This window comes from Mustela lutreola, chromosome 1, assembly GCF_030435805.1.
Source record: "Mustela lutreola isolate mMusLut2 chromosome 1, mMusLut2.pri, whole genome shotgun sequence".
NCBI classification, from domain to species: Eukaryota; Metazoa; Chordata; class Mammalia; order Carnivora; family Mustelidae; genus Mustela; species Mustela lutreola.
The window spans coordinates 27,999,645-28,023,306 of record NC_081290.1 but is presented as its reverse complement, the minus strand read 5'-3'; the positions used below and the strand labels follow the sequence as shown (position 1 = coordinate 28,023,306).

Genomic DNA, 23,662 nt, shown 5'->3' with positions numbered 1-23,662 from the left:
AAAGTATTATCTCGAATTTACTCAATATGCAGACTGACTAAAGTGAAAACATACAGAGAACAGACACGTTATCACCAAGTGGAGCCCCATAAAGCACTCAGCTTGGTCTGCGTAGAAAGCAATCAAGTACAACCTTTTAGTGAAGTTAACATTGAACCAAGGGTCAAAGGTCCAGGCTTTGTCACTAAACCAGCTGTGTGGATTTATACTTACCTCCTCCACTCCTCTTTTCTTCTTCATTTGCGATAGGGCGTGTATACCAAAATTATAGAGACTACCTATATCTGCACCTACGTTTGTCAGACCTTACCATTTGGGCTTATTTCCTTCAGACTGTTGAAAAATATGAAACAACAGTGACAGCTGAAGTCCACTGAATGTGTCTCTCTCCTCGAATCCCATGCCCTCCAGCCCTACAAGTCCAAGCACGGTTCTGATTCCTGCTATCCTTCCCATACCTGTTATTAAACGGTCATATCAGAGGTACAGATTCATAAACACCACACAGGATTGTGTGGTATGTTTGTGAATTCTGTGTGGAAGGGATGGTGTGTACACACAAATTCAGCGCAAATGCCAGCCTTAAGAGCAGGTACCCTGAAGCCTCAGTATCTGGGTTCAAAGATCAGTTTACCACTTCCTTCCCGGGAGCCTTGGGCAAATTACTTTAACTCTCTATGCCTCCCTTTTAAATAGAAAACACAATGGAACCTGTCTTATACGTTATCCTGAGGATTAAGTGCATCTAGAAAGTCCTTGTACAATGCCCAACACAAACTAATCACTAGGTGTTACTTGTTACTATTCAAACATTTATAGTATTCCATTATATGAACAGGTTCCAATTTATGTAACTAGCTTCCTCTCGATGGGCATTTAAGTTGTCTTCAATGATCTCATGTTCTATGTGTGGCCAATTTTCTGTAGCGACTACACCTAGGAATGATGGCTGGGTTTTAGATCAACCCAACCTTGGCTCTAGCAAATATTAGCATCTGGTTCTCCAACATGTGGTAATAATTCTCAGTGTTACTTCAAGTTTCAATAGCCTCACCAATTTTAATGTTGTCTGATCATCATTTCTGTATTTGTAAAATGAGGAGTCATGAATTCGATGTTCTCTGGAGTCTTTTTGCATTTTCTATATTCTCTGGTTTCCTTTCCGTGCACGTCCCACTTCCCACTTTCTCCTTTCACCTAGAAATAAACTAGCTCTGGGAATAGCAAGCTTTTCTTTTGAGTCTGTAAGCCTGCTCTTTGGTATTTTATATTCCAAACAGTCTATAAAATGAAGACATCCAAAAATACTATTTCTGTAGTCATGGGAAGAATACCTTAATTGGCAGTGTTTTACCCAGGCATACTTCCAAAACTGTTAAAACAGACCAGTAGGGGGGCCTGGGTGGCTCAGTGGGGGGCCTGGGTGGCTCAGTGGGTTAAGCCTCTCCCTTTGCCTCAGGTCATGATCTCAGGGTCCTGGGATCAAGCCCCACATCATTGAGCCTTCTGCTCAGCAGGGAGCCTGCTCCCCCCCACCCCGCCTCTGCCTACTTGTAATCTCTCTCTCTGTCAAGTAAATAAATAAAATATATATATATTTATTTTATATATATATATATATATATATATATATACACACACACACACAGACCAGTAGTTGCCAAACTTTTTAAAGCAATGGACTTTTTAAAAAAATAAAAACGTAACCCAAATTTCAATATAAATGCTGCTTGCCTCCTTTTTTATTCCTTTTGCCTACCTCTAATACATACCTTACACAGTGGCAAAAAGCTTCTTGTAATGTAGCTGTCATTATTGCTTTGTGAAACTCTCTGAAATTAAGAAATACTACAATGCTTCAATCTGTCTTGTTGCTTTATCCATTCAATTTGCATACTAAATTTTATTTGATCATGTTTTAATGTTAGGCTTGCATAGAGTGTGCCATGCTAAAATCTTCTGGAAATCTTTTTTAGGAAAAAAAAAATGCCCATTATTGCCAGAGAGCTCTGATTTTACTACCTATAATTTCTGTGAAGAAAATTTCAAGCTTTGAAGGTTGTAACTGTAGACCAACATTGCCGCCTAATGGTAAAAAGTTGAATCACATCATATTTCAAGTAGGAAAAGTAGTTTTTTGTTTTTTGTTTTTTAAGATTTATGCAAAACTTTGAGAGATCTACTCCTATAAGAACATTACATTATAATAGAGTTGCGGGGGCACAGAGTAAATACTTATCAGACACACTGGGAAGACTAGCTGATTGGGTTCCTGCTCCCTCATTGATCTGCCATCAGAGTCCCAAAATTCTCTCTCATCGGCTCTCAGACGCAATTACTAAAGATACTCAAATTTCAACCAGTCCTCCCTCGTCTGAACTAGAACCCTGCTACCACCTGTCAGAGCCTCCACCTGAAGGCTTCTGGAAAAGGAGTTGGCTAAGCCGTCCTGACTCCCAGTCTTTGAATCAAAAATCTGTCCCCTATCCAATATAAGCATCAGAAAGACTCATAGAGCTGCGGGTCAGAGTTCATGAAATCAGAACGCTTGGATGTCTCTAGCTGAAGTAAGACTCAAAGTACCCACCCTCCTGGGGGCTGACTGGGGTTGCTCTGCTTGGGACCCAGGCCCTGAGACAGGTATGTAACCCTTACTCATTCCTATCTTAGCAGATCAAGGCTCTTTACAGCGTCTTAGAGGTTTTTATAACAAGCAACACACGGAACAAAGAATAAAATGTGTGTGAAGAAGAAGAAGCAGTTGTCTCAGGCAGAAATCATGTTGTGTATTAATTACACTCCAGAATTAGTCACTTTCTCTGTAGGGAAGAAATACTTGCTAGCTGTTACTGAATAGATGAAACGAAAAATGCCAACATGAGGGGCCTCTGGGCGGCTCAGTGGGTTAAAGCCTCTGCCTTCGGCTTAGGCTTGGTCATGGTCCCAGAGCCCTGGGATCAAGCCCTGTGTCGGGCTCTCTGCTCAGCAGGGAGCCTGCTTCCTCCACTCTCTCTCTGCCTGCCTCTCTCTGCCTACTTGTGATTTCTCTCTGTGTGTCAAGTAAATAAATGAAATCTTTTTTTTAAAAAAAAATGCCAACATGAGACTGCAAATACCATATGCAGTTCAATGAATATTTTTTTTTTTTTTTTTGTAGAACAGAATACAGTCTACCATAGGCATACACTGATCAAGGACCACAGAAATATCTGAAATGTCAAACTAACAAGATGCCATGTTAAGTCATATTATTATAGGCAGAGATAGAAATTTTATATCAACTCCAGTGACCTCTGCTAAGATTTTTTTAAACCACATCTGGGTTCAGTGGTAGAAAGCTATATGATTGATTAGCAAAGTCTTTCTCAACCACACACCTGTCATACAATACCCTTTTCTGAAATTTCTAGAACAATCCCATTAACTCTTTCCTGGCTCTCTAGTTGGGTGCTTCTCAAGATTTAATGTAGGTATGAATCACCCAGGGGGCTTGCTAAAAAGCAGATCCTAATCCAGTAGTCATGAGGTAGGGTCTGAGATTCTGAATTTCTAGAAAGTTGCCTGATGATGCCCGTGCTGGTTCATAGAACTTACACACCTCCTTTCTGGACATTACAACAATTTTCTTTGTTAATCATCCAGCAATGGAATTATTTTTATACCTTTTTTTTTTATTGCTGGCCAGTCAGATAAGGAAGATAGTAGTCCTTGCTATCAGGCCTTAATAATCAGAGAATCTGAGAAAGTTATCATAAAAGTACAAACTGAGGGTTGCTGTAGGGGAGGTGGGTGGGGAGCTGGGGTAAATAGCGATGGGCTTTAAGGAGGGCACTTGTTGTAATGAGCACAGTTGATGAATCACTAAATTCTACCGCTGAAACTAATACTACCGTATATGTTAGCCAACTTGAATTTAAATAAAATCTTGAAAGAAAAGAATTCGTTATAAAACATTCCTACATTTTATGATTTTTTAAAATATTTTTTTAAAGATTTTATTTATGTGAGAGACAGAGATCACAAGTAGGCAGAGAGGCAGGCAGAGAGAGAGGAGGAAGCAGGCTCCCTGCTGAGCAGAGAGCTCGAAGCGGGTCTCGATCCCAGGACTCTGGGATCATGATCTGAGCTGAAAGCAGAGGCTTTTAACCCACTGAACCACCCAGGCGCCCCCATTTTATGATTTTTAATGTTACATATTTATATATAAGCGTAGATATGCAAAGTCTGATTTGTCACACTTTTATCGTGAGAAGTTCTCTCTTCACCACCCTTCCTAAGTCCTAGACTACAAGGATTAGTGCCCTTAAAATGACCCTAAAGGAGACTAAAATGACCCTAAAGGAGATTAAAAGACCCTAAAAAGCTCTAACAGATCCTAAACTCCCTACTAAATTATCAAATAAACAATATTCACTCCAGCTTTGTGACTTATTTTAGTTTATTACATTCTAATTCTCTTTAACCTGGTATCCGGGACACGATGTCCCTGGGAATTCCCAGTTGTTCCTCCACAGTGTAAACTGCTTGAAACTGAGGAGTACTTGTTCACGTTTATAAAGAATATTTACATAAAAGGAGCATACATGAAAAAAATCAGAAGACACAGATACTGACAAGTTAATCCTTCTCTATCTTTGCAAAACGTTATCCATTCTGAAAAATCCTAAGGACGACAATCCTTGAATCCCACTACCTCACAGGGGAGTGTGTGGGCCTTGTTCCCTCCACCTGAGCACACTCCCCTTACGGAAAAAGTGCCCCAGCTTCTTCTTCTTCTTCCAATTTAGAGTCGCTTAATCCTACCCCCGAAAGGATCATGTTAGTGACCACTTTTTCAGTCCTGCGTGGAGTCCAGGAGCCCGCTTTCAACTCCAGATCCTTCAAGAGCTGAAAATTCTGTGTCAATGAGTGGTTTCAGAAATCTCTCAACTTTGGTTAGTCTTTGCTTCAGTTTCTGCTGCATTGACTCATACTCAGCCAGGATCCGAGCAAACCTCGTTTGCAAGAGGTCTACCGACCCCTCCATTCGGGTGACCTTCTCTTCGAGATCTTTGGGATCACTTCCAGCATTTGCAATATTTATATCCAGTAGACCATCTTTCATCAAGATTTGCTTTCCCTTCTCTTCTAGCATAGTTTTGGCGTCCGGGTACTCAGTCAGAGCTTCCATGAGGTCGTCTTTGGAGAGACAGAACAGATCTGAGTAGCCGATACTTTTAATATTGGCTGTTCTTCGATTGCCGGCTTTGCTGCCTTTAATGTTAAGGATACTGATCTCACCAAAGTAGCTGCCGTCACTCAGTACCACAAACTGAGTGACTCCGTCATCGGCCACCACAGCGAGTCTGCCTTCTTTGATGATGTACATCTCCCGTCCAATATCCCCTTTCTTGCAAATGTAATCTCCGGGACTGTAGACTTGGGGTTGCAGTTTCAAGACCAACTCCACCAAAAGCCCAGCTTCACAGTCCGCAAAAATACGCACCTTTTTTAAAGTGTCTAAGTGAACGTTGATGGCAATCTCTGCTCTCAGCTTATCGGGGAGATACTTCAAGACTTCCTTTTCATCAACTGTTTTTTTGTTGGACCACAGGTAGTCGAACCATTTGATAACTCTCTTTTCCATATCTTTGCTTACATTTCGAAAATGCATATACTGCTTGATTGCATCGATTCTTGCTTGAAATTCTGCTCTGGCAGCATTCATGTTGGAAATCATAGAACCTATGTTACCAACGATGGTAGCAAAAATTAACACTCCGATTAGGAAATCAACCACCACAAAGACATACTCGGAATCCCTCACAGGGGGCGGTGTTTCACCAATTGTAGTCAGAGTCAGTGTAGACCAGTAAAGGCTGTATACATATTTTCTAGCCAAACGGCCAAATTCGGGATCATTAACATCAGGATACACCCATGTATCATTTCCAAATCCAACAGCTTTGGAAATAGAGAAGTACACGCATGCATTCCAGTGGATAATGATGACAATATACATGACAAGGTTGGAAATCCTGAAGATGTTGGGGAAGTTCGTTCTGGTTTCTGTTCTCTGGAAGAACTCAAACATTCGAGAGATCCTTAACAGTCTGTTTAATCTAATTTCTGGATAGTTCCACCCCAGCTTAAAATACAGCAGATCAGTGGGTATCACTGAAAGAAAATCAAGTTTAAATTGCAAAGTGGATTTATATTTATTTATGAGCTTAGTCTCTTCCTTCACCAGCAGTCCTTGTTCTAAGTAACCTAAAATAGAAGAAAAAAACACAACGATTTAATGTTTTTTTCATTTTTACGCCATTATGAATATTTCTAAAATAACCCACTGAGTTGAAAACAAGAGTTCATTTCCAATAGAGGTGCCTGGGTGGCTCAGTTGGTTAAGCATCTGACTCTTGGTTTCGGCCCATGCCATGATCTCATGGGTCATAATCTCATGGGTCATGAGATCGAGCCCTCACTGAGTCCTGCACTGAGTTCTGCGCTCAGCGCAAATTGAAGATTCTCTTCATCTACCCCTTCCCCTACTTACTCTCTCTAACTCTCTAAAATAAATAAATAAATAAATATATTTTTAAAAGATTTCATTTCCAATATACATGCTTTTTTAAAAAAAATATTTTATTTATTTATTTGACAAAGAGAGATCACAAATAGACAGAGAGGCAGGGAGAGGGGAAGGGAAGCAGGCTCCCTGCTGAGCAGAGATTCCCAATGTGGGACGCGATCCCAAGACCCTGAGATCATGACCTGAACCGAAGGCAGCGGCTTAACCCACTGAGCCACCCAGGCGTCCCCCAATATACATGCTTTTAACAATGTAATAAGATATGGGTACTGATCAACATATAGCTATGGAAAATAATCTTTTGAAGAAATAAAACTTTGTAAGAAAAAAAACTTTGTAAGTGTAAAAGTGAAAGCTTATATGTTTCACATACGTACGTTGCATGTACACAAATCTCTCCAGTGCCAGTATCTCTACCCAGCGAAAGGATTCCTTCTGCAAACAGCGTTCTTGGAAATTTTTGCAAACACCCTCACACTGTGCCTAACGCCTCACATCACTCTCTTGTCAGAATCCCAGCCCAACCCTTGAAGTTTGGGCACCCGCCTTACTGCCCAGTATGTGTATTCTTGTCTTGTCCCTTCGCTGTGAAGAATAAGTGTCCTTCAGAGGTTTGTTTTCTCTCTCCTTTTTGTCCCCCCGGCTTCCTTAGTCATCTGGGATCTTCCCTTCTCCTGTGTTGCTGCAGTGGGCCTTGAATGTCAGCATGCTGATACATTTCACCCGAGGAAGAATTTGTTCCTCTTCCTATACCGGCTACCAGAGCTGTGAATAGGACATAACAATGGGAGCATTGCTCCAGCATACTGATGTTTAGAGCGTGTCCCTGTCTTATAGAATGATTTTTTTTTTTTAAAGATTTTATTTATTTATTTGACAGACGGAGATCACAAGCAGGCAGAGAGGCAGGCAGACAGAGAGGGGGAAGCAGGATCCCTGCGGAGCAGAGAGCCCAGATGTGGAGCTTGATCCCAAGACCCTGAGATCATGACCTGAGCTGAAGGTAGAGGCTTAACCCACTGAGCCACCCAGGTGCCCCTGGAATGATTCTTAAATGCTATTCTCTGCACAGCGGTTACCTTGGAACACAGAGTGCAGCATAGAAACGGTAAGTTATACCCACTGAACAAGAATACTTAAGGGAGAAGTTATCAGACCCTACTCCCTGGTCAACGACGCCCACCAGGACCCCAAAGTTGAATTAAGTATTTGTGTACTGTTACAAAAATTCTAGTACAGGGGCCCCTGGGTGCTCAGTGCGTTAAGCCTCTGCCTTCAGCTCAGGTCATGATCTCAGGGTCCTGGGATTGAGTCCCACATCGGGCTCTCTGCTCAGCAGGGGGCCTGCTTCCTTTCCTCTCTCTCTGCCTGCCTCTCTGCCTGCTTGTGATCTCTCTTTGTCAAATAAATAAATAAAATCTTTTTTTAAAAAAAGAATCTATATTTAAAAAAAAAATTCTAGTACCGCTCTGTTGGGCACAATGACATCCCCCCTTACCTTGCGTCTTCATAGTATCTCTCTGTTAGGGAGCAATTACCCTTTCCCCACAAAGCTGGAAGAACATTTTCCTTCTCTTTATTCCTCTCCCATGGCTCTAACCCAATGAACAAGTTAATGGGGTTAAAGCCACCAACCCAAATTCAAAGTTTGCCTAATTAAGTGAATCGGTTGTAGTGACCTAAGCTTGTGGGCAGGTATATGGTACTCTTGCTTTCAACAGTGCCTTTTCCTCTAAAACAGATTTTTGTGAGTTTATTTCAAAGAATACTTGAATTACAAAATTTCAAATCATACCATAGAGATAAAAGCACAAAATTACAAAATATCCAAAGCTGAACATATTTACCTGTCCTTATTCGTACAAACATATCAAGAAGATAGATTATATCAGATATGTAATCTAAAATGACCCAATATGCTAGGTAATCAGACTGAAGTTCCTCAAAGCATGCTCTGTAAAAGAAAAACTTGTGTGATTAAAATGAAAAGGGGGCAAGTTTAAGTAAACATCCTCTCTGCATAATTTTTTATCATGGTAAGAGATATGATGCACTAAGACTGAGAGGGGCCGTAGGCCCATTTAATTAACTATGGCTCTTCTGAATATGGGCAGATGGATTTGGTTTTCTCCTGCTTCTGAATTCCAACATTCTTTCCATTACAATAGTTCACATTGTGAAGACATCAAATAAAAATAAATAGTCTCAGCCAATGTCAAAATACAATGGGTCCCACACATTGATAACCAGGTTCTTACGATCTGTCCCTAAAATGCGTCAAGGAATTGTGCTTCGTTCTGGATGGCCAAGATGCTTACTGTCTAAAAGACAGAAAACCATAGAAAAATCGCTTGGGAAACACATCTTGCTCTAAGACAACGTAGGTCTTTGATCTTTTTCCACTCTTGGCAACATGTTTTTCTTACAGTCTGAAAAGTACATAAACAAAATAACTAAGTTTCTCCTAAAATTCTAATGACATAGTTCAGCAATCAAAAGTTTAAAAAGGTCCTCTCACTCCCAGTCCAGTACTGGATTTCTAAGTATATTGAGAAGCAAAGCACCTACTCCTGATCTTAGGAAAACACATTGAGAATAACATAACCTCTCTTTACAACCTGTGGTGGAGAAAAGAGGTACGTCCCCAAAAGCCCTTGACCAAACTGTTAAGTCAGGTAACTTAGGTAAGATCCACAAAAATAGATACCTTGCAATAACCATAGTCCAGTTGTACATAACAGGTAAAGAGATGCAGAACAGCCAGTTGTAATACGTGGTTCCTGAGGGATCAATAACCATGACTTCTTTCTTCTCCCTAGCAGCAATTAGAAAGTGGGAGATCATCAAGAAACAAGGACATTGGGGCACCTGGGTGGCTCAGTGGTTTGGGCTGCTGCCTTCGGCTCGGGTCATGATCTCAGGGTCCTGGGATCGAGCCCCGCATCGGGCTCCCTGCTCCGCAGGAAGCCTGCTTCCCTCTCTCTCTCTCTCTCTGCCTGCCTCTCTGCCTACTTGTGATCTCTGTCTGTCAAATAAATAAATAAAATCTTTAAACAAACAAACAAAAAAAAAAAACAAAGACATTTTTATTTCACATATGGAATGTGGTTCTGTCCATCACCCACCATTCATGAAACAGATGTAAGCTGGAGAAACTCACTCTGCAGGGAGAAAACGAGCTTGCCATGAGCGTGATAGACGTGAGAAATTGTTTATTGAGGACTTGATAGATAGTTAAATTACTAGTCTTACATTAAGGCTTGCCTGAGATTTTTTAAACATCCTTGTTGTATTATGATGTTGCAGACATTTCTATCAACCCAACTCCTGAGAAGGAATGGTGCCACGGATCATGCTAAACTCTGGATACGCCATAGACCTCTTTGGTAGGTTATGGGTGGTAAGAGAATGGGGCGTTGCCACTCCCCCGACCAGGAGACAAAGCAATCAGGAACTATGCTGTCAGAGGGAACTCATGGCTTCTTTCTCTCTTGTATGGAAAGAAGAATATAACACAATCTAATAAAAAGTCCTTGTTGATCAGCATCTGGGGAAGGATGAAGAGGCAATAGAGGGCAGAGGGAAAGCAAGAAGGCAGGAAAGAAGGAAGAGAAAAAGGAGGGAGGGAGGGAGAAAGTAAATATATGGTCAAATGGAAAATTTTTTAAATTTTCTAGGGTCAACCTACATGGGTTTTGGCAGGGGCAGGGGTTGTTGGTGGTGGTGGTGAGTTTTTTTTAAGGGCTTTTTAAAAGATTTCTTTTTAAGTAATCTCTACACCCAACATGGGGCTTGAACTTACAACCCCAAGATCAAAAGTCACATGTTTTATTGACTGACTAGCCAGGCACCCCAAGTCCATATTATTAAGAATTTTTCCCTTTTGGAAAAGATTTAACAGCTTTCCAGCAAGCAAAAATAAGTGAATATTATCTGGTAAAGAGTTTTTTTTTTTTTTTAAAGCTTTTATTTATTTATTTGAGAGAGAGACAGTGAGAGAGAACATGAACGAGGAGAAGGTCAGAGGGAGAAGCAGACTCCCCATGGAACTGGGAGCCCTATGCGGGACTCAATCCCGGGACTCCGGGATCATGACCTGAGCCGAAGGCAGTCGTCCAACCAACTGAGCCACCCAGGCGTCCCAAGAGTTTTTTTTTTTTTTAAGTTTAGAAAACCCCAAAGATACAGATGTAGTGAAAAGAAGGGCCATCTGTACCCCAATGTTCATAGTAGTAATGGCCACAATCACCAAACAGTGGAAAGAGCCAAGATACCCTTCAACAGACAAATGGATAAGGAAGATGTGGTCCATATACACTAGGGAGCATTGTGCCTCCATCAGAAAGGACGAATACCCAACTTTTGTATCAACATGGACGGGACTGGAAGAGATTATGCTGAGTGAAATAAGTCAAGCTGAGAGAGTCAATCATCATATGGTTTTACTTATTTGTGGAGCATAAGAAATGACATGGAGGACATTGGGAGAAGGAAAAGAAAAGTGAATTGGGGGAAATCGGAGGGGGAGATGAATCATGAGAGAATGTAGACTCTTAGAAACAAACCGAGAGTTTTGGAGAGGAGTGGGGTAGGGGGTTAGGTGAGCCTGGTGGGTATTAAGGAGGGCACATATTGCATGGAGCACTGGGTGTGGTGCATAAACAATGAATCTTGGAACCCTGAAAAGAATAAAATAAAATTAAAAAAATAAAATAAAAACATCTTTCACTTGGATCATCAAACAAACAAACAACAACAAAAAAAACCTTCCTTTAATAAAAAGTGAAAAGATAACTGAAAATATCACTCAGCCTTACCCTCATGAAATTCTAACCCTCAAATGTTTGTTTAAAAAGGATCTTTCAGGGACGCCTGGGTGGCTCAGTTGGTTAAGCGGCTGCCTTCGGCTCGGGTCATGATCCCAGCGTCCTGGGATCGAGTCCCACATCAGGCTCCTTGCTTGGTGGGGAGCCTGCTTCTCCCTCTGCCTCTGCCTGCCACTCTGTCTGCCTGTGCTTTCTCTCGCTTCTCTCTCTATGACAAATAAATAAATAAAATCTTTAAAAAAAAAAAAAAAAAAAAAAAGGATCTTTCAGGGGCACCTGGGTGGTTCAGTCGATTAATTGTCTGCCTTCAGCTCAGGTCCCACATCAGGTTCGAGTCCCACATCAGGTTCCCCGCTCAGTGGAGAGCCTGCTTCTCACTCTCCCTCTTCTGCTCCCCCAATTGTGTTTGCTTTTACTCTCTCTCTCTCTCTCTGTCAAATAAATAAGTAGAATCTTAAAAAAACAAGGGGGGGGTGTTTTTCAAATGGTTGGTGCTGATAAGCATTTGATCTACTCTCAAAATTAAGCATGGCTTTTGCAAGGAAATTTGCTTACTTTTGGATTATTTGCCACGCAGTATTTATGACTCAAAAATGTTAATAAAATTGCTACATTTTTAATTTCAACTCAAAAAATTAATGTTAAGTCCCTAGGAACACAATTTTCTTGAAACCTAAATATCTCTCAATGGTAAATTTATCTTCACCAGAGCTTCAGAAAGATAATTAACCATAGCATTGAAAATTTTTGATGAGAAAACTAATAAAGCTACCACTGCTCATTTTAAGGAAATTAAAAAAAATTGATTCACATTTTATAACAACATATGTAGTCTTTTACTCAAGGCTTCATAACTATAAACTTTCAGGAAATTACCCTGCATTCAAAATCCATTACAAATTTGTTCCTAACTTCAATGCCACTTACTCTTCTTTCTTATCTTTGTCTTTTTCCTCTTTCTTTTTCTTCTCTTTTTCCTTTGCTTTCTTCTTTTTCTTCTCTGAGTCCTTTTTGTTTTCATTTTTATCATCTGATTTGCTGAAAAGTGAGAGATGTAGTCAGTAATAAGATACAAAAATGTTATGGGCCCCAAAACCTGGGATTACTCATGCCAAAGTCTAACTTACCCCTTCTTTTCTTTTTTCTTTTTCTTTTTCTCTTTTGGCTCTCTAAAAAAGAAATGTCCAAGTCACATCATCAAATTACATTCTGACTTCCATTCTTATTTACTTTCCTCTCCATTGAGCCTTGAATTCAGAAACCCATGCTCAGAGACCAGAAATTTGGTTTTCTGCTGGAGAGTTCTACAAAAATGGACATGCAGCCCAATGACAAAACACACACACACACACACACACACACACACACACACACACACAAAATTTCCTAGGTTAGTCCATGTTAAAAATTGAAGGAAATGGAGGTGGATAAAGGCATAAACCCAACAAGGGAAATTTAGGAAGCAACAGCTACCATGGGTGCAATTTCAAGGCCTCCAGGTGTCCAAAACAATTATTATTTGAAGTTTAAGTTTCTTGATATCACTTATAATAATTTATTATATATAATAATATATATTATAATTTATTATTATTTATTATTGAGTAAGAGCTTTGAAAAATTTCAAGAAAATGCCATCAATTTTATTTAGAGGGATAATCCTAACTGTGGCAATTTTTCATGAGTAGTCAGAAAGCTCCACACCCTAGAACCCTAATTCTTAGAATCATTTACTGGATTTGAGATCGCCTTTTTTTATATGCAATTTCTTCTGCAGTGGAGAATATGTGATTACAGGCCTCTTCCTACAGTTTGGCTCTCTCCCTATCAGCTGAAGGATGAAACCTGGAGGCAGGCACATCTAAGGTCAAAAACAGGTTGCCATCGCTGGCTCAGATGTCTTGGGAAAGAAAGTTTATTATTCAGACATGAGTGAACAGGCATCTCACAACCAGGAGGGTAGGCAGAGAGGTAGTTACAGGGAGGGAGCTAGATCTAGGCCTCCAAGTATAGGTTAAGAGTTGGAGAAGTTGAGAAGAAGGGGGGGGGGGGGATGTTAATCGGAAGAAAAACTTTCAGGTGCAAATGTACAAATGAATTTATTCTGCATATGAATAGCCCAGCAGAAATGGAATGCTGCTATTGAGGAGGAGCAGGAAACAGAATGGACAAGGAGGAGGGGCTCGGCACCTAAGGTCGTCATGTACAAAGGGCAACACAACATAGAACTGGATAAGGGAGAATTTGTTGCTATGAGAGCACACCCTTGTGATACAGGTTTTAACACCCTAGCACAGATCCTAAGAAATGGTGCTGACACGCTGCTTGGATGGCTCCCGGAAGCTCAGAAAAGGGGATGGCTCATGCTAAGTGCAATAAAATCACAAACGGCCATGGCAGAGGGTAGAGGAAGGTACAAGAAAGACTCAGAGAAGTGATATGGTTAAGTAGACATCCCAGATAAGAAAGACAGTCCACTTGCTGACTATGGTCCCTCAGAGGGCTCAGAGGACACAAAAATGATAAGAAATGTGCTGGTGGAGGGGCACCAGCATCAATGAGAAACTCAGTGGTACTGTCCTCTGGAAGCCAGGGCTAGGGCTGATAGTGGGAGACGCTGAACTCGGTACAGAACTGGGTTTCCTGAGAGCAATAGGGATGACAGAACCTGGGAATAAGCGATCAGTGGCAGTGTTTACTCATCAGAAGAGAGTTGGGTCCAATAACTGTAATTAACATTAAGGGGAGCAGGGGTAGGCAGAGGACTTATCCCACAGAGAGCTATGGAAGAGGTTAATAGAATCTATTCCTAGATAGATGCACATCCCTTTGGCTTGTCAGGGTACTGTATAACATATACAGTCACAACAGATCAGGAATGGATAATCAGAAGATTGAGAGCAACTTAACCCAATAAAAAGTCATAACCTCAAGCATAGTTTCTAAACCTGAGCCAGCTCAGAAATGAAATCACTGACTGAAGAATGAAATCACTGACAATATATGACTTATGGGGCTTCCACTGGGTCTAAAGACCCCCACTGTGGTCATTTCTCCAGTTCCTCAGTGTAAAAGTGGAATATATATGTTTGGACATTGGTAGAACCCTCATCCCTACAAGCTCCTTGGCTTGTAGAAGAAGAGTTGACGATAATGGGGTGCGGGGGTGGGGTGGGGACAAGTAGAAGCCCTCCAGCTGCCCCCCACCTGCTGGCTGAAAACCATATTGCATCCTGGACAGGAAAGAAAATGCAATCCTTAAAGGCCTCATGCAGGCAGGGCTGGTGGTTCCCTCCCACCACCATTTCATTCAATGTCTGTTCCCTACAAAACCCACATGGATACAAGCAGCTGGCAGTAGACGAAGGCAAAATCAACCACAGAGTAGCCCCAGCTGCAGATGCCTGGGCTATTGTGAAAAACAATGCTCTCGTGTGATCTAGACCATATACCCAATGTTCTGGGTCAGTCATGGTGAGTGTGTGATTTTTTTTTTTAATCGCTATTAGGGAAGAGGAGCAGAAATAGTTACGAGATGGAAAGCAGCACACGGGCTATGTTGTCTCTCCTGCTCAATGTCATGACACAGCCTAGAGGGGCCTGGACCATCTGGACATGCCTCAGAATGTCACACTGATCTACTCTATCAACGCATCGTGTTAATAAGGCCTGGAAAGAGGATTAACTAACCATGGGACAGAAAATGGCTATTGACCATGAGCTGGATTCTGCCAGAATTAGTAAGTGATAAGGTTGTACAGTAATCCATCCCATGATGAAGTGGAATATCTGGGCTCAAGCATGGGGCCCAGTAAACTCCCCCCCACCATGTGCTCTACCACTGTTGTATCAGCACCTATCCCTCAGCTCTTCACCATGGCCATAGGCAGGGGTCTTACAGGAGGAGTTGAAGGAGCATGGTCTATGAATGGCTCAGCCTGACATCTGGATACAAGTCAAAATGGGCTGTGTCTACACTATAGCTCTACTTAGAGATGACCCTAGAAGATAATTAGTAAAGTCAATCTTCAAATAACACAGCTTCAAAAGGTGCACCATCAACTACTTGGTATGTAAAAGGAAATAGCCATATATGGGTCTGGGAAACAAGGAGTTTAAGTAGGAGAGACTCACATGAGTGTGTCCTTCTCATCCCCACAACTTTATGGTCTGTGGAACTACAGGTTTCCAGATGGATCACGTGTCTTCCAGGCAACACAGTTAGTGTCTCATTAAACATTAAGCTGTGACTACTCCTCAGGCACTTTGAGCCCCCCAAAAATTGATAGGCAAGAAAGGGAGTCACCATACTGGCAAAAGTAACTGACTTCTTTCATCACAACTAGATAGTGTTGCTGTTGTACAATGTGTGTGTGTGTGTAGGGGAGGGGTATATTTGGCACACAGGTGATCTGCTCTGGTGTCTTTGGTGTTCTTCAGCCCAGTTTTAGTGGTAAATGGACAAATAGAGCAGGTATAGCTCAAGAAGAGTATGGTGATGACCAGGGCCCCAAATTCTTTAGGGAGAAGAGTCTATATCATTCATCCCATGAAGTAAATCATCTAGACCAGCAGAAGTGCTGACCAGAGGTGACAGGATTCTAGAATGTGTAGGAAAGGAGAGCATAAGCAATTTCAGTTAAAGCCTCAAGACCAGCTGCAGCTGTCAGGGACCTAGGTTTATCTCATTAACCATCCTCTTATAAGCTTTCTCAGGAAAAAAGAACAGGACTCCTGGAGGAGGTATATTCCCGCATAGGATGAATTTTCTATATGAAGAAATTGGACATGAACATTGCAAGAAGTGTGTTGTCCTGATGCATTAGTGCACAGAACTCTGGCACTCATTCCCCACTGGCCAAAAGTATTGGTTACTGACAGCTCACAGCTCCCTCTCCTTTGGCTGGCCTTGGCTGATGGAGGCCACCAGACTCAAAGCTATGCCCCCCATCCTATGGGCTGCCCTCACCCAATGACTGAGCATGTGCAAAGGCCCAGTCCTGTTGCCTAACTATGACCCAACTCTGAAGGGTCATCCCTCCTCTAGAGCTTCCCATAGCAACTCTACCCCCCCCCCCTGAAGTTCAACTTCTCCCTCTGCCCAGTCCTGCTCCCCACTCTCCTGGGAATCATTCCTAAGAGCACTCCCAGTAAACCTTTGCACACACACCTCCCTCTCAGAGATTGTCTCCTAAGGAACTTGACCTGGGGATATATTGGCCTAGAATAGAAAGGATGACTGATATTTCATTTCTTTTTGTCCACAAGGAGGGGCAATTGCATTGACACTACAGACAATGGCTTCCTGTATGTATTCAAACACATACATATACATACATACATACATGCTGCTTTTAATATAGGTAGCCACTTTTTTCAGAAATAAATAACCAAATAACAAAATAGTAAAATACTATAGCCATTGTATCAAATAGAGTTTTCCTAATAAAGATATCCTCTGCAGCAGATTCAGATACATTCCTACCTTCTTAATGGTGTTCTTTAAAAGCACAGCTTTGGTTTTCTATTGTAAATGTACTTACGGCTCCTTATTGCTGCTGTTGTTAACATTGAAAAGCGCAAGGGCACCAGGCAGGTACTGCTCCCTGGAAAGTGAAATCACAATAGTCACCATCTGTATAACATCCATGGTAAGAAAAGTCATAGAGGACTGTGACATGAGGTTCTTCAGGGACAGAGACAGGTCTCAGGGAAAATGATCATCAGGAGCGTTGGTGACTTAAGGCCCCCATGGATATGAATAATCATCAGGTCGTGACAGTTTCCCAAGAGAGGAAAAGGATAAGCAGCAAGTTATTCCCAAGATCCTGTGAAGTGGCCTGGGTAGCAGAAACATTTGCCAAGTGCACGAAGTGGAGGAGTAGAATACCTTTCTTTCATCTACATAATAGTTTAAAAGATCAGGAGGCATAGAACATCGTGCTCACCTCTGTGATGGCCCCCCTCTGTGTGAGTTATGTTTATGGGAACCCCTTGCATGGGGGTTTTCATTCTCTGATTCTTCAAACATGGAGGCGCTGTCATCATCATCATCCTCATCATCATCAGAAAAGGAGCTATGGTCCAACAGGAGGCAGAGATGAATTAGATCAAGGTTTTACACCATTATGAAGGAGTAACATTTCTCATTAGGAGGACCATGGCTTCATCCTTTCTCCTACCCTCTGAAACTAACATATAACTCTTTTGAATTAGAGTGAAATGAGAACTTTCAGGATCCATGGAATTAGGTAAGATATATGCACAATGCAGTAAAATGTGTGTAATTAAGAAACAACTTTCAAAGAGCGCCTGGATGGCTCAGTGGGTTAAAGCCTCTGCCTTTGGCTCAGGTCATGATCCCAGGGTCCTGGGATCAAGCCCCACATCGGGCTCTCTGCTCGGCGGGGAGCCTGCTTCCTCCTTTCTCTCTTTTCTCTCTCCCTGGCTCTCTGCCTACTTGTGATCTCTGTCTTTCAAATAAATAAATAAAATCTCTAAAAAAAAAAAAAAAAAAGGAAACAACATTCTAGGTCTTCCATATTTCTTTTGACACATTGATTGTTAATATTTCTCAAATAGAAAGTATGAATCCATGCTTTAGGTCACATTATACATTTTTATGAACAAGCCTGTAATAACATTTCTTCCCACAAAAAATAAATTCAACCACATTTATACATGCTCTATTCAGTTATGGGGTAACAACTTTATTGCATCTTTTATTTTATTTCCATCAATTAGTTAACATATAATATATTATTAATTTCAGAGGCGGAGGTCTGTTATCCATCAGTTTTCTATAATACCCAGGGCTTATTATATCACTCACTCTTCTTAATGCCCAACACCCAGTTACCCCATTCCTCCACCCACCTCCCCTCCAACAACTCTCAATTTGTTTCCTATAGTTAAGAGTCACTTATTATTTGACTCCCTCTCTGATTTCGCCTTATTTTATTTTCCCCTCCCTTCCCCTATGTTCACCTGTTCTGTTTCATAAATTCCACCTATGAATGAAATTATGTAATTGTTTATATAATTTCTCTGATTGACTTATTTTGCTTAGCATAATAAAAGGTAACCACTTCAAATTATACTTTTAAAACATTTAGCATTTCACACTTTGTATTATTTTCACATTCATCTATGGCAATGCTTTCTCTGCAGATTTGAAATGTCCCATAAGAAAAGGCCTTGCCAATGAGTAAGGAAATATTTGACATAAATGCTCCTAAATAATGACCATAATAATATCTATGTTCATTTGTGAGACAAGTTATGCTATTTCAAAGTATAAATAAATGGATGAAATTAAATAAATTACAAAGATCAAGGTCACAAAAGTTAAACTGAAATTAAACCTAGTTATATTTAAGAATGGTGGCTGGTATTAAAAATGCATGGAGGGGCGCCTGGGTGGTTCAGTGGGTTAAGCCTCTGCCTTCAGCTCAGGTCATGATCCCAGTGTCCTGGGATCGAGCCCCGAATCGGGGCTTTCTGCTCTGTGGGGGGGTCTGCTTCCTCCTCTCTCTCTCTCTCTCTGCCTGCCTCTCTGCCTGCTTGTGATCTCTGTCTGTCAAAGAAATAAATAAAATCTTTAAAAAAAAATGCATGGAGAGGGTTGCTGGGGGGTGGGGGGGTAGGGATAGGGTGACTGGGTGATGGACATTGGGGAGGGTATGTGCTATGGTGAGTGCTGTGAAATGTGTAAGCCTGATGATTCACAGACCTGTATCCCTGGGGCAAATAATACATTTTATATTAATAAAAATAATTTTTTAAAAATGCATGAAAAAATACATGGATTTACCTGCCCACTCCATTTTCCATCCTTCTTATTTCGCTTTCAATATCTGGAGCAATCACATTGGGAACGTTTACAAAAGAGTACCATGTATTGATAATATTTTTCTTCATGGTAAGTTTAATATCTAGAGAGAAAAAAACCCCATTAGTGGAAAGACTTTATTATTTACATATATAAACAAAACTTCTCTACCGTTTATCTAAGACTGTCATAATGATTTTATTTGGAAATTCTTCTTTTTTTTTTTTAAGATTTTATTTATTTATTTGACAGAGAGAGATCACAAGTAGGCAGAGACGCAGGCAGAGAGAGAGAGGAGGAAGCAGGCTCCCTGCTGAGCAGAAAGCCCGATGCGGGACTCGATTCCAGGACACTGGGATCATGACCTGAGCCGAAGGCAGCGGCTTAACCCACTGAGCCACCCAGGCGCCCTGGAAATTATTCTTTAATAGAATACAGATGTAGCCTAAACCCTTAATTACCACTAGCGAGGTTTTTTTGTGTGTATTTTTTAAAAATTCAAAAATATAACAGAGGTGCAGATTTTTTTTTTTTTTTTTTAAATTTTGGGTTTACCCCAGCTTTAAAATATTCAGGCAATGTAGTCATAGAACAGAGCTATAGAGACCTCACATACACATCAAACAAGTAAGGAAAAAAGTAGTAAAATAAAACACCAAAATGAATGTAATCATTTGTAAATGTCTCCAAGCATTCAAAAAAGGCGGGGTGGGGTGGGGTGGGGAGATTCTTGAACGGTATTCAAACTTTGGAGTGAAAAAGGTTGCGACCGATCCACATTTTTAGCAAGTCCTCTAAATTACTCTGATACATATCGTGCTCGGCTTCCCGTGCTTGCATTTCAGGCTTCAGGAGAACGCCAAGAACCAAGAGATCCTGAATTCCCTCAGGTATGTCCTACCTCGCAGTGGGTTCGAGCCCAACCTCTTGCTCTTGGGGAGGCGCGGTAAAGGGCGCGCAGGCGCACCGCGCTCCTCGCCTTTCTGGTGAGGCTCTGCCGGAACCCAGCGAGGACGCCCGCTGCATTGGGGACCGGCTCACGTTCATCCCCTGGTCTACAGTGTGCCGCAGCCTCGTCACCCGCAACTTGGAGAAGTTCCTGGTGGGCGCGAACCGTGCGCCTGTGAGTAGGTTACAACGGCGGCTTTGCGACCACTGGCATTAGAAGCCCTGCTGTCCCAAGGGACGCAGCTGTGCCTAGGGCGCCCCTCCTATCCCCGCTTGCTGGGGTCACAGCGCTGCCCTCTGGGGATTTCATCCCTGGGGATGTTTCCTCCAAAGGCGCGTGGAGGAAAGCCTGAGGTCCAGGAAAATCCCTCGAAATGGACACCGGGTGTGCATCCCAGCCGCCTTTCTCCCGAACAAGGCTCCCCACTCTCTTAAAGTGTCAGGTCTCAGCAGGAAAAAAGAAAAATCAGTATCTGGTCACGGGCTCTGGCTCCAAGAACAGTGCTACGGTTTACTAGCTCTTGTACTGAAGGTGCATGGCATGGTTTCAGCACCTTCCATGCCTCCGCCTTATCCTCTCTGGACAGCTGGTCATCTACAACCCCCCCCCCCCCGCCCCCCACACACACTCCCACCCCGCCCCGGCCACACACACACAACAAGCTCCTGGCCTGCCCTCCAGGTTTTTATTTCCTTCGTTATTTTTCGACCATGATTTCGGGTTTGGACAGCAAACTTGACTTTGTCGTTAACAAGCAAAAAAAAAACAAACAAAAAAAAAAAAAGAGAGAGAGAGAGAAAAGCAATCAAAGGATGTGGAAACGTGCATAAAGCACACCTCATTCTTTATACTAAGAGACATTAAAAAACGAATTGCTTTTCACAAAAGTTAAATCTCCAAGTGAGGATAGCAATCGATGGTGCTCTATATTTAACTCTGGCGTCTAAACAATGATGAAAATAAAGAGCAGCCAGTAGTCGAAAAGTAAATGGAGATTTTTGGTGATGTTAATGAAATGTGCATATGTTTTAAAATATAACTAAATTTGACTAAGAAGCAGCACTTTTTAGGAAGAAAGTTATTTCATTGACTCCTTTTCAGTATCTGAATGGATGTGACTATTCTGGCTATATTTATGGCATGCTGATTTGCTATTGACATCAGTGAACGCTCCCTCTGAGACCTCATGCCTCCTGACTAGGAAAGGGAGAACATATGCTTGTTTCATCCATCACAAGACAGAAAAGTTTATGTGAGTTAAAGGTTAAACAAAGACATAAAATATCCAATATGTCAGAACAAACCAAGTCAGGACCTTGCTTGTACCTAAGAAAAGAAGATTGAGATCCCTTGTCCTATAACTTCTTGGCCTAAGCTTTTTACATAGGAAAAAAAAATTTGTTTTTAATTGCACAGTTACATTTTAATACCTATATCATATTTAATACATATATCACTCTAGTAATAAATTTCACTCTAGGAAAAAAAGGAGAAAATATAAATAGAAAAATAAAGATACTCAAAATTCCACTCCAGACCTTAAAATTATTTATCAACATATTTTCCTCAATGCTTCTGTGGTTTCCTTTTTCAAAACAGTTTAATCCACCTCCAATTTATTTTGGTGTAAGGTCTGATGTAGAGATTTAACTTCATATTTTCTAAATGGCTAGCCAATATTCTAAAATGACAATCAATAATCCATCTTTTCCCTACTAATTTGAAATGTCATTATTCTAAACATGCCTGTCAACCATAGAGATTTTGATAAAGATTTTATTTATTTATTTATTTTTACTTATTTATTTATTCGAGAGCAAGTGCAAGGGGGAGCAGCGACGGTGCGGGGGGGACCAGGCTCCCCGCTAAGCAGAGACCCAACTCTCCGGGCTTGATCCCAGGAACCCCGGGTCATGACCTGAACCAAAGCAGACACTTAACCGACTAAAGTACCCAGGCGCCTCAGGGAAACAATTGCTTTTAGAAAGGAAGTTTCAGTTTTCGTTTTTTACCTAAATCACAAAAATTTCTCACTTCGGTGGGAATGTGAAAAACTGCACTGAAATATAGCAAAGCAAATGATTGGGAAAATCTTACGGACAGCTCAGGCAAAATTAATTTGGAACAAGAGCTATGAATGCCCAGGAAGCCGTCCATGCTATTGCTCAACATCAGGCTCTGTTTTAGGTTCAAATCCTGATTCTACCACTTACTAGTTGAATCTTATTCAATTTTAACATCTCTACAATCAGATTCATAGGATTTCTTTTGTATCAAATAGCAAAAAAGATAGGCTACATATCCTCGGTCACAAATCCACGCATACAGACATAATTAACTGTGCAGCAGTGGTTCTCTGAATTCAGTAAGAATGATACCTATGAAACTCGTTTAAAATTCAGATACAAGAGCCCTGCTTTCAGAGTACGAAAGAAGTACGACTTTGTGCACATGAATCTACAATTTTACCAAGCACCGTTATGTATTTCCGTTTCAAGCAATTCCTGAATCACACTTAATGCAATAGGGCTCTATGCTATGGGCCCTTGGCGCACTACCCCAGCCATATCTGTAATTCTGAATACAGTAGTGAGAGAGAGGAAATAACTGTCAGGAAAGGCTTCAAGGTTGTTGTTACTTCTCTGACATTTCAGACCTACAAATCTGAAACACTGAGAATCAATTTCCAAAGATAAAATCCTCAAACAACTATTATACCAAATTCAATTTCATAACTTAAGAAATACAGACTTCCGGGGTGCCTGGGTGGCTCAGTCATTTAGCATCTGCCTTGGGCTCAGGTCATGATCCCTGGGTCCTGGGATGGAGCCCAGCATCAGGCTCCCTGCTTGGCGGGAAGCCTGCTTCTCCCTCTCTCATACCCCCTTCTTGTGTTCTCTGTCTCACTGTGTCTCTCTTTGTCAAATAAATAAATAAAATCTGTAAAAAAAAAAAAAATACAGACTTTGATATGAAAAATAGCCTGTAAAAATCACCATATTAATAGAAAAAAGAAAAGTCATGTGATAATTTCAACAGATAAAGAAAAGGTATTTGACAAAATTCAACACCTATTCATAATATAAAACCTTAGCAAATTAGGAATAGAAAGAAACTTCCTCAACCCAATAAAAAACATGTACAATAAAGCTGTAGTTAGCATCATACTTAATAATGAAAGGCTGAACATGTTCCCCCTAAAGTCAAGAAAAAGGCAAGGATATTTTAGAGGTATTCAACATTGTCCTAGCTCTCTTACAATAAGTCCTCAAAATATTTTAGCATATGTGCTGCTGAAGCGAGCACAGCCCCCAAAATATTTTAAAATAAAGAATAAAAAGCATCCACATTGTGAAGAAATAAAACTATATTTATAGATGACATGACAGTGTATTAGACCATCCTAAAGAATCTACAAAAAAAAAAAAAAAACTAGAACAAATAAGTAAACTTAGCAAGGTCTCAAGACAAAAATCAATGTAAAA

The 23,662-nt window shown here is 41.0% G+C and overlaps 1 protein-coding gene across 1 annotated transcript in view; it reads right to left on the bottom strand.

Moving 5' to 3' along the window:
* Positions 1-4,433: 4,433 nt before the first annotated feature.
* The window catches only part of CNGA1 (cyclic nucleotide gated channel subunit alpha 1), a 47,945-nt gene continuing 28,716 nt past the window's right edge, over positions 4,434-23,662 (bottom strand). The window contains exons 3-10 of the mRNA XM_059161982.1: positions 19,211-19,331; positions 17,346-17,474; positions 16,941-17,003; positions 12,525-12,566; positions 12,325-12,435; positions 9,279-9,386; positions 8,419-8,525; positions 4,434-6,249 (exon numbers count right to left, since the gene is read on the bottom strand). Of these exons, the coding sequence (XP_059017965.1) occupies positions 4,835-6,249; positions 8,419-8,525; positions 9,279-9,386; positions 12,325-12,435; positions 12,525-12,566; positions 16,941-17,003; positions 17,346-17,474; positions 19,211-19,317 (2,082 nt within the window). The 5' untranslated portion in view covers positions 19,318-19,331 and the 3' untranslated portion in view covers positions 4,434-4,834. The remainder of the gene's footprint in view (positions 6,250-8,418; positions 8,526-9,278; positions 9,387-12,324; positions 12,436-12,524; positions 12,567-16,940; positions 17,004-17,345; positions 17,475-19,210; positions 19,332-23,662) is intronic.